This window comes from Calidris pugnax, unplaced genomic scaffold (assembly GCF_001431845.1).
Source record: "Calidris pugnax isolate Ruff unplaced genomic scaffold, ASM143184v1 scaffold42, whole genome shotgun sequence".
Taxonomy (NCBI): Eukaryota; Metazoa; Chordata; class Aves; order Charadriiformes; family Scolopacidae; genus Calidris; species Calidris pugnax.
The window spans coordinates 3,887,075-3,897,891 of NW_015090920.1; the positions used below are offsets into that span (position 1 = coordinate 3,887,075).

A 10,817-nucleotide genomic window follows, 5' to 3' on the forward strand; every position below is an offset into this window, starting at 1 on the left:
AGTTATATGAATTTCTGCATCACACTGGACTTCAAATGTGTTGCTTCTTGGAATCACTGATAAGCTTCAGTGAAAGCCAATATGCAGTTGTTAAACTGGTGGCCTCAGAATTTCCTACTAGTGTTAGTACTTCGTTGAGAAATATAGGCTCCACACGTGACAAATTTTGCTTTTAAAGGGGGGTTTCTTTTCTAAATACACTTAACTTTATGTGTGCTGTGGGCTTGGCCTTGTAATCCTTTGGGACAAAAGTATAACTACTGTGGATATCACTTGTTATATTAGCCTACAGGATCAGTCTGAAAGTGTTTAATTATCCCTGCTTATGTGTAACATAATTCTGTCAGCAAAGGTAATCAGATATGCCAAGTAATTTGTGATTAAGAAGGAATTGGCTAACACGCATTTGCTCTGATGTTGAAAAATGCCCATGGCTAGAAATGCCTCAGCTGAGTCTTCCTTTACTGAAGACAAAATGGCTGAAGATGTTTGTGTACTGCCAGTACCTTTTCTATTTAGACTCATAACGTGCTAGGTGGGCTACTCCGATTTAGATGGTGGCACAACTGAGGTAAGCAACAAAAAAGCTTAGTTCATTAAAGAAAACATCATCTTCTTGAGCTGTTTGAGCAGTGGACACTCTTCTTGTTTTCTTTCACTTTATATCAGTAAAATAATTAGGAAAATGTTTTTATTCACATTTAAAGAAACAGGTTAGAAGCTGGCTAATTTGCTTAGTCTACTTCTTTATAAACTAATGGTTTAAGGAGTTAAGCATATTAAGATGTAAGACAGGATTGACATAAATTATACTATGTCAGTCATTTTTAAATAAATAGAACTAATGTAAACATTTTTTCTCTAAATTGCATAGAAGTGGAAGCAGAGAAAGCTCAGGACTTCCCAATAACATATTAGAACTGAACTTTGCCATTCTAAAAGTGAGAGCCTTGGCCTTGAGTGTTTCTAAGTCCTGGAGCTCAGGAAGGCTGAGCTCCTGGAAAGTCTTATGAAGAGCGGCTGAGGAAGCTGGGATTGCTTAGCCTGGAGAAAAGGAGGCTGAGGGGAGACCTGAAAGGAGGTTGTAGAAGAGGTGGGGGTCAGTCTCTTCTCCTGAGTAACAGGCAATAGGACAAGAGGAAACATCCTCAAGTTGTGCCAGGGAAGGTGTAGACTGGATATTAGGAAAAATTGGGAAGTGGTAGAATCATCATCCCTGGAGGTATTTAAAAGATGGGTGAACATGGTGCTCAGCGACATGGTTTAGTGATGCGTTTTGTCAGTGTTAGGTTGATGGTTGGACTAGATGATCTGAAAGGTCTCTTCCAATCTTGAAAATTCTATGATTCTATGAAAGAGCTATGGACTGTTTTTTCTGTGGAGCAAACAAGTTGTTCTTGCTGTTGCTCTGCTAAACTTTAGCTAGTGACAGCAGCAGCAGCAGTTGTAAGGGCTTTCCAGAGCTTTAGCACAGCTAAGGCAATAGTAATGCTATGGTTATTCTGCTGCTGCCTATGTATAGCCTTAGAAAATTGTCTAGTTTCTGTATGGAAGGCAGTCCTCTAAAGAAATTTTTATACATTGCATTCAAACTTAGCTTATTTGCTGCAAAGACATATGGCCGTGATAGGTAGTGCAGGTGATGTAGCAGATTTCGGCTATGTGCTACGCCACCTGATAAGATGGTATGAAAAAAAGGAAGTATGATAAAGGAGATGTGAAACCCATCTTTTCTTCAGTGCCTTAATCCCACCTTTACAGCAGCATAAAACATAAAAATTCTATTTCCCAATCTTCTTTTTCACTGCAATGAAGTAATTCTTACTGATTTGGAGGCTTTAGGCTTTGGCATCTTGAATGTCTGATATGGGTATGTTTTGAGTAAAAAGGAAACTGTTTGGGTCCAGGTTGTATAAACATGTGATTGAAAATGAAATTGTCTTAGTTTGGTCTATTAAAGCTGGATTTAAAATTGGCACCCTTCCTGTAAAACTCAATTTGTTACGATTTTTAATATTGATTTGATACTACAAGTGGATATGCTAGTGATAATTAAGTGTAATGGGGCTTTAATACATCCAGAATATCTTCAAAGGAGGCTTATGAATATTACTCACATCTCAATCCATTTAACAAATTGCTAGGGGAAATCCACTATACAATTACAATAATTGGAGAAATTAAGGGGGAATTTTTGGACCTACTGTACTGTGAAGAAAGAATAAAAATGTCAAATGCCTGTGACTATATCTTTAGCTGACATAAATTACATAATTTCTTTTTTTTTCCCCCAGCATCACATCTCTGTTAATAGTATAAACACATAACAGAATGATGGACACAATTCTCCCGGGAACTTACATTTTCAGTTACTATATATATATCTTATAGCCACTTCTTTCTAAGGATTTGTAAAATGGATTTGAACATCAGTAACATTACTTCTCTTTTGAAAGTAGTTTCAAAATAGTTAACTCTACCTTATGTTTCAGGAAAATAATTATACCTATTTCTGGCATTACATTATAATTACATAGTATTGCATATTTTGTTCTATAAGATAGGACCATCTTAATATTGTACTATTGGGTATTTTAATATGCAGATGAATGCTTGTTTACTCTAATTCTGACTTCAGAGCCATTTTATCCTCCTAAAAATGAAGATCTGACCTGTAAGGTATTAAGTGTTTGACACCATTTGTTTATATAGGATGCTAATACATCGTTCAGCATGAGGCTGACTGAAGCTACAAGAATCTTTAAAATAAAGTTCAAAACCAAGTGTATAAAGTACTTTAAACTTTAAAGCAAAAATAAAACTGCTGTATTTTTTTTTCCTTAAAAAACTTAAAGGACCACTTTCAAATTGCGATATTTCTAGTGGTCACCCCTTCATACTGTCACTGAACAAGAGGAGCTAAATGGTGTGACAGATTTTAGGATCCCTAGTGATACAAACAGGAGTGCTATTTAACAAAATGTAAAATCAACTCCTAATGTAAGCAGACATATTACTGAATTGTTTATATGAAAAATGGACTATAAATAATAACAGAATTTCTTATCAGAAATACTAAAACTCCCTTATAAATGCTATAAATGCTTCCCTGTATGAGAATACAGGCAGCTAACCTTACACAAGATGATTGTATATGGTAATTTTTAAGTAATTTATTTTGGAGGTTCAAGCATTCAAAATATTACTAAAAGCTGGAATGCTTGTAAATGTGATTTTCATTCTGCCTTCTTGCATGTGGGAATTGACATACATTGATGTCAAGGGGCTGCAGTTTAATTCGCGTCCTTTATTTATCAAACACTTCTCTGCAGTACAGAAGTAACTTTTCATATAGCCTAAGGTAATTTCATTTGGGACCACAGTTTAGCTTATCATATAAGATAGAGCAAGGCAAGCAAACCTATAGAATACCAAAGAAGTGTCAGAAAATTAATAGAAAAAAATGTATTGCAAAGTAAGAAAGGGAGTGTAAAAAATATTGTTACTTTTAACTAGAAGATGTTTCAGAAGACCATCAAAAGGCAATTCTGAAAGGCAAAATTAATTCCAGATTTCTATTCCTCTTTGTAAAAAAGCAGCAGAGTTCTTGAAAGGTTAAAATTGTGTAATAAACAAAGTTCTTGAAAGGTTAAAATTGTGTAATAAAAATACCTGTTCTTTCCCAAACTCAGCTCTGAAAAAAACACATGCCATTTTTCCTTAAAATTTCTTATCAGAAATACAGTAAGAAGTAAGAACAGTGCCTTAGCAATTATCCATAAAGACATCAGGATAAATTACCAGTGAGGAAACTGTAATGCATCATGGGAGATGCAGTCCAGGACACAAGTCCAGTTCATCAAGAATAATGAAGACATGCAGAACCCCAGTGCCATGTCCCCTTAGGCATCCACACAGCTACAGAAGACAGGTGAATCTCAAATCAGGCTAATCTTTCTCATCAGCTTGTTAATCCAAAATACTCTACATATGTCTGCTATCTTGTCAACAATTTGATTATTTTATTTTCCAGGTGGAATCTTGAAAAGTGGAAACTAGAATTTACATTAAATCATGTGCATTATTATTAGCAGTCTTTATCCTAGCTTCAAATTGATATTATATTAAAACCAGATGAAGTTAAAAGACTTATGTGTAATTTATACTACTGGAGGATCAGAGACAGATAGTGTATTTTACAGTGGGTAATATGCCTTGGCACAAATGTAGTGTATGCACATTCACATATTTTTAATCCTTTAATGAATTCAAACTTTTATGATCTTGTCCGTACACACAATATATACACAAAGTGTATGCACATTCATGTATTTTTAATCCATTAATGAATTCAAACTTTTATGATCTTGTCCTGTCAATACCTGTGTTATAAATGCAGGTCAATAGTTATGATGTCTATAGTTATCTAGATACAAAAGAACTCTTTTCGATTAACTGCTTCTTTAATTTTAAAATCCAATTTGAAACTACAGGACACTATTTATTATAAGGTTATGCGTTAGTCTTTCAATTAACTGTTTCTTTAATTTTAAAATCCAATTTGAAACTACAGGACACTATTTATTATAAGGTTATGCGTTAAAACGGTTTGTTTAAAACACATGTAAATAAAAGCTAAGTCTCTAAAATCTTTAATGGCCAAAATTGTGAGGAATGGGTTTTTTCATTATGTCAGTGTTTTGTTTACTAACAGAAACACCTTAAGCTTTTACTGAGAAATGAAAGAAAAATTGTAATATACTGTCAGCTATGCACCTGTGTACAATCCACAAAGGTATAGATAGAAGCTTACAAAATTCTTTGACAATTTTTCAAGATAAGTTAATATCATATTAATTCTATGATTCTATAATTCTATGAGTATCAGCAAGATATATTAAAAGAGGATTTAGTTTTGTTCATTCAAGCCTGTTCTGGGATCATGCAAGTTACATAAGTAAACATATATGGCATCAGGAAAGGCACTGCTTTAAGGCTTTGTTTAATTAAAATGGAAAATTAAAAAAAACTGGTCAGGATAACTTAATACCAGATTAAAGAATTGCTGAGGATACTTTTTACACTTTAACAAATCCAGGTGAAATTTAATACTTCAAAAATGTTCTGTGATATAATTGGTTTTGCTAACTCTGAAATAATTTTGACAATCTGCTATTAATGAATATTAAATTAAAACCTTATTGCTGAGCTTAACTGACATAATCTCTCTCTGCAAAGTCATAACGTGAAGCCTACAGATCACAGAGTATTTTCTGTAAAAACATAAAATCGGGATATTCCAAAAATAGCAACTAGTCCAATGCTGTGTGTCCATCAAGGAGAACAGTTTATAAAATGTCTTCCCTCATAAATTCTTTTGCTAGCTATAGTAGCTGTAATAAATGAAGAGTTCCTGTGAAAAGCCCAAGGCAGTGCTTTGGTTCAGAGTTAAGAACTACATCATCTTTAAAAGGAGATACACTTTTTCTTTATGGAAGTGAGACCTGGAAGCAAGGTTTCTGTTGTAGAACGAAAAGGAGTTGTATTTAGGTGGACTATTCATTGACAAAAGAGCATTCCTTAGACAAAGGAGTAACCACAGAGAACAGACAGTGTACTTGTAAGGAAATTGCAATTAGAATGTATTGTTGTTGCATCCTACCTTGTACACAATGATAGGAATATCAATGACGATATAGATAAGGTCTCCTAGTGCCAGGCTGGCTATCAGTGCGTTGGGGCCATTCCTCATACACTTGTTCTGGTAAATGATCCTCAGCAGAGTTGCATTCCCAACCATTCCAACAATGAAAATAGCACAAGATACCACCGTGTTAATGTATTTGAAAGTTTCAGCGATCTTAGTCTGCTGGGAGCATTTGACAGTTTGGTTGGACACCAGGGGCTGCCTGGTGGTGAGCAGTATGCTGGATTCGATCCCTGAGAAAGTGGAAAGGTAGCTTCCCAAGTCACTCCGATTGGCAGCGGATCTGTCAGAGCTGTCACTGAGGACAAATCCCGGAACCAGCAGCAGCAAGGAAACTCTTAAACACAAGGCTTCCATCCTGAAGTCCCAAAAGAGCAAATTCAGTGAGACGGGGGGGTTTTTTTCAGTATTTCAGTGAGATAATTCTCACTTCTTCACCTGCACAGAAAAACAATGAACAAAAACAAAAAAGAAGAAAGGACCACAGAATCAATACAACAGATAGACAACACACCATGTTTCTCACTTAGGAATAGTAATTGAATGTACAGTCTCTACAGCACATACATATAAACACCTGCTTATAATCACAGTGCTACTCTGATATCTGGATTACCCCCATTTACTGTCTGAAAAATGGAAACAAAAAAAATCCATAAGTAACTGATATCTTACACAAATGAGATCTGGCAAAAGTTTGGGATATGTATATGAATGGAAAAAATATGGTAGATGAAGTTCTTTTGTAAAATACAGTCTTGCAAGAAAAGTGTACCAGCAAAGAGAGGCCTCGGAGGCTGCTGAATGATATTTTAGATTAAATAAAAAGTTACTATATTTTCTTTTAAAAAGTAAGGCAGCAGCACTGCACTAATAATGAAAGGTAGTCAATTTGTTAATTTTCTGAGTATTTTTGATATGTTGCAACAATGAGACTTTATATTATTTTTCTCTGATTTTATAATTACCTGGATTTCAAATCAAAACTGGGACCAGATCCAAAATCCCTAAATATTAGGAGGAAGACTTGTATAGTCTCAGGGTAGACCTCAGGCCAGGAAAATCTCTTTGAACTTTGTGTCATTTGGTTACTGAATGTCATTGCCACTCACGTTCAGAAGTTAATTATAAAAAATTAAGTTCTTTTAAAGATAAAAAATACTTGGTTTAGTATTCAAAGCAACAATTCATGACATTTCCAGATAGAAAAGGATGTAGCATTCTGTCCCAATAAGTAAGCCTGCCTATGTGTAACCACCAGAGCTGGCTCCCTGCCACAGGGGGTATAGACCCTACACCTCCAGTGAAACCAAGGAGGCCACTCAAGTCCATTTCCTTGAAGCATCAGTTAAATTTATGATAAAGATATTTTTTTTTACATGGCTCGTAACTGCAAAACAAGAGGAAGTGCTGCAGTGTTGCCAAAAAAAGAGTGGAAAGTAAAGTATTTATAACTTTCTGATTTCTAGGGATTAACATGAAGGATTTAGGAGGATCTTCTAAATAAATGAATCCTAATTTAATTCCCTATGGGGCTATTAATTCAGAGTTTATGGCAAGAAATTTACCAGAGAAAGAATGTGGGAGACAATTTACTGATAGGAGCCACAGTATAAATATTTACTACTATTACCCTGTTCCGTTGTGTGTGGTCTGTAGAAGTGTGTATGTACCTACATACAGCAGCAAACGCAATGTTAACCTGAGCAGTCCTGTCTGGTGTGTAGAGTGCCCATCCCTCACAGCAGGGATCCACGTTCACAGTCTTTTATATTGGTATATTTGAGAGGAGGATCTGACTGACTGTCAGTTCCTATGCACTGGATTTTAAAGTGGAATATACTAAATAGTAAATCCTTCCTTATTCAGTGCTGGTTACGATGGTATCTCAGGGCAGTTAGAAACAGTTTGCATGACGTAAATGCTTTCACTTCAGGTTTCTAAATCACACATATTTGACTGTGACTCTTTTCAGGCAAGTATTCATAAAACATTTTAATAGTTTACTGTGACTATGGTTCCCCAATTTACAAACGGAAAAACGGAATCACTAATGATTTAAATGACTTTCCTAAGTTCATACTTGCCCAAGTAAATGTGATACAGCTATGAACAGAACCCACAGCCCTATGCTTTAGTGGTTTTATTAGGATCCTCTTTATTTAATGACCTTTTCATGTGAAAATTTGATATGTATATCATATGAATGTGGTGGTATCACGGAAATCATGCCGCCAGCATGCAAAGCTAGAAACAAAATCGCCAATTACCATCTCTTCCCTCTCCTGGAAGAAACTTTTCCATCAGAAGCAAGACTAGAAAATGTTTAATATCATCATTTCAAAGGAAATTTTCTTATGGATTCCTGACAGTCCTTCATTCCTCTGTGCGTATTTTCAAAGTGATTATATTCGTACAGAATGTAACAGGCAAACCGTCTCATATAAGTAACGTGCTAGCATCTGTAATAACTTTTTTTGTAATAACGTCATCTACCATTCTCCTTCGCGTATAATCTGAACACCTGGAGTGTGTGAGAGGCTGTTGTGTGACCGGAGGGCACACGCGTGTGCTCCTGCAGCACCGCAGGGGCAGAGAACAAAACTCCTAACTTGCCTGGGGTGTCAAAGCCAGAAAAATTCCCATGCCGAGATTCACCAGAAGAGACCCTGCTATTGGAAATGAAATCGTTCAAAGTGCATAAAGACGAGGCAAAACCTTAACAGTGATTAAGCTGGCCAAAAGGCAGCTAATAAACTCAACCAGGGCAGGAAAGCACTGAAAGAAATACCGCCGCCAGGACGAATTTCTCTTGGTTGTCTCCCATTCCGGCAGAGACAGTGAGAGCTCTCTGCTGCTGGGACCATTGCCTTGTGTTTCTGCCTCTTAACACAGAAGAAAACATTCTCTCCTTGTACCATTAGCAAAAGATCGATTCCAACAAGCACTTGGTAAATCAGTACCACCTCCCCCGCAGCCTATATAGAGCATCTGACAAGATCTGTAAATTGTTAAACTTTATTTAATAACAGTTAGCCCAAGCTGCCTTGTGCCTGTCTTCCCTTCTTTCTCTCCCTCTCTCCCTCTCTCCCTCTCACACACACAAACACACACAGAGGTGCACCATCGCCACCTAATCGCTATCCGGAGCCTTATTCAAAGTGTTCAAAGTGTCCCGATGCTGGGTGTCCCCAGGGCCGGGCAGCGGCTCCCCCCCGGCCCCGGCACACACTCACCCCCGCCGGGCTGGGGCTCCCGCTCATGCTGGGGCTGCTGCTGCCGCCGCCGAGAATTTCCTCCGAGTGCCTTTTCCTGGGATAGTCTTACCGGATCCTCCTGCCTGCGTCTGACTGGGTGGGATTGAAAATCTCCACCTCCGCTAGATCAGTAAAAAGAAAAGAAGGCAGACCGAAGAAGAAGTCGGAGCGTCCCCTCTTTTCTGCCCCCTCCCCCAATTAAAACAAACCTCCAGCCCAAACTGAGCCCCTGCCAATGTTAAACACAAAGGCTGCCTCCCGGGCACAGGGGAACACTGAGCTCTTTAACTGTTTCCTCGCTGAAATTGAGCTGAACCACTTTGCTGAATTCATCTAAGCAACAGCCTTGGGAATCCACTACTAATAGCACATGGGCTCCTCAGAAAGGTGGTGAGTCTGATCAAACCAGACGACACAGGAGCCAAGAGCAGAGCAGGGAAAAAAAAAATAAATCTCATGATGAAATATACAGCTTCTGCTTTGCATTTCCCCCGGGTTTGGCCAGGACTAGAATATGTTTCCAAGACAATCAGTAAAACTCGATGTGTAAGAGTTTCCAAAAAGCTGGATCCGTAAACAGTGACTGTTCCTGGGTGAATAGTTCTGTGGTCCATCCAGGACACACCTTGTTAATACCTCTTAGTTTTCATGACCAAAAATGCTTTCACAAAGTTAATAAAGTGTAACATTTTCTGGCATTCCTATGTTTCCTAATACTGTTCTTCTGTCAAGGGAGTGGTACAAAAAAACTTGTGCAGAAAACCCACGAAGTTCTCTTATGCCCCTTTTTCTCATGATGAAAAAATACTAGTGTATCAGAGGGACAGCTTGTAGCGGAAACAGTTTCAAAATCCCTTCATGCTGGCAAGTTCAGGGAATGTTGAGTCCCTTGTTGAATCATTTCAGGATCCTCATTTCATGGCAAGTTTCCATCTGTCCATAGCACAGAAATTATTTTCTGAACACATATGGACTCCTTTTGGATACATAAAGGCAGGCTTCCTAAATATGATATAAAAATACGTGATCCTAAAAGAATAAAAACAGGCTGAAAAGGACAATAGAAAATGTGATGCAAGTGGCCTGCAGAATTAAAATATCTGGCACTAGATCATGCAAGAATTGTTTTCAACTCCATGAATTTTGCATAGTTAAAAGAATGTTTCGGTAGACATTATTTTAAATCATCTGATAAATCTTCAACAGGAAAAACCAGCATCTGGATGGACTGGAACAGCAGTACTTCTTCTAGAAAGTAATCTCAGTTAAATGATGTGTCTGAACACAAGATCTTTGAAGAACGTAAGTCTTCAGGCTGAGAATCACATGAAGCCTACTGTTTGCAAATGAGGTAGAAAAGTTTAATTCAAAATCTCAAGTTGCCCTGAACTTGAATAAATGCTTGTAAACCACTGAATTTTCCATATACTACTAAAAGTTACTTTATATTCTTTGCAGTTTGGTGATAGATGTGTAGTATTAATGATTCGCTTTGTCAAGAATCCTCTGTATGATGGCTTATTGGAAAAAGTATTGAAGAGCTAGAAAGGATGTTCTTAAATGTCCTGCAAACTCTATCGAGTGCTTTATTGAACACAATTCTTAAATTTCTTATATGTTCTCTAAATGTGCTTAACACCCTATTTCTTTCCTAGGATCATGTGACCTTTATATCTAAACAACTAGAGTTGTTACCAAAAAAAGAGAAATTTCTATTTCTGGTCTCGTTCAAACACACATTTGTCCTTCCAATTCCTCATTTAATTAATTTGGAAGGTTTACATCATATATACAGATACTGCCATGCATACCTGTGTTTAGTATTAAATGAAATATAATTACTAATGCTATAA

At 37.0% G+C, this 10,817-nt stretch overlaps 1 protein-coding gene across 1 annotated transcript in view; it reads right to left on the reverse strand.

Annotated features, from left to right (window-relative positions):
- Positions 1 to 9,188, reverse strand: part of EDNRA (endothelin receptor type A) — a 33,215-nt gene extending 24,027 nt beyond the window's left edge. The window contains exons 1-2 of the mRNA XM_014950002.1: positions 8,944 to 9,188; positions 5,663 to 6,145 (exon numbers count right to left, since the gene is read on the reverse strand). Coding sequence (XP_014805488.1) covers positions 5,663 to 6,064 — 402 coding nt within the window. The 5' untranslated portion in view covers positions 6,065 to 6,145; positions 8,944 to 9,188. The remainder of the gene's footprint in view (positions 1 to 5,662; positions 6,146 to 8,943) is intronic.
- Between the last annotated feature and the right edge of the window lie 1,629 nt (positions 9,189 to 10,817).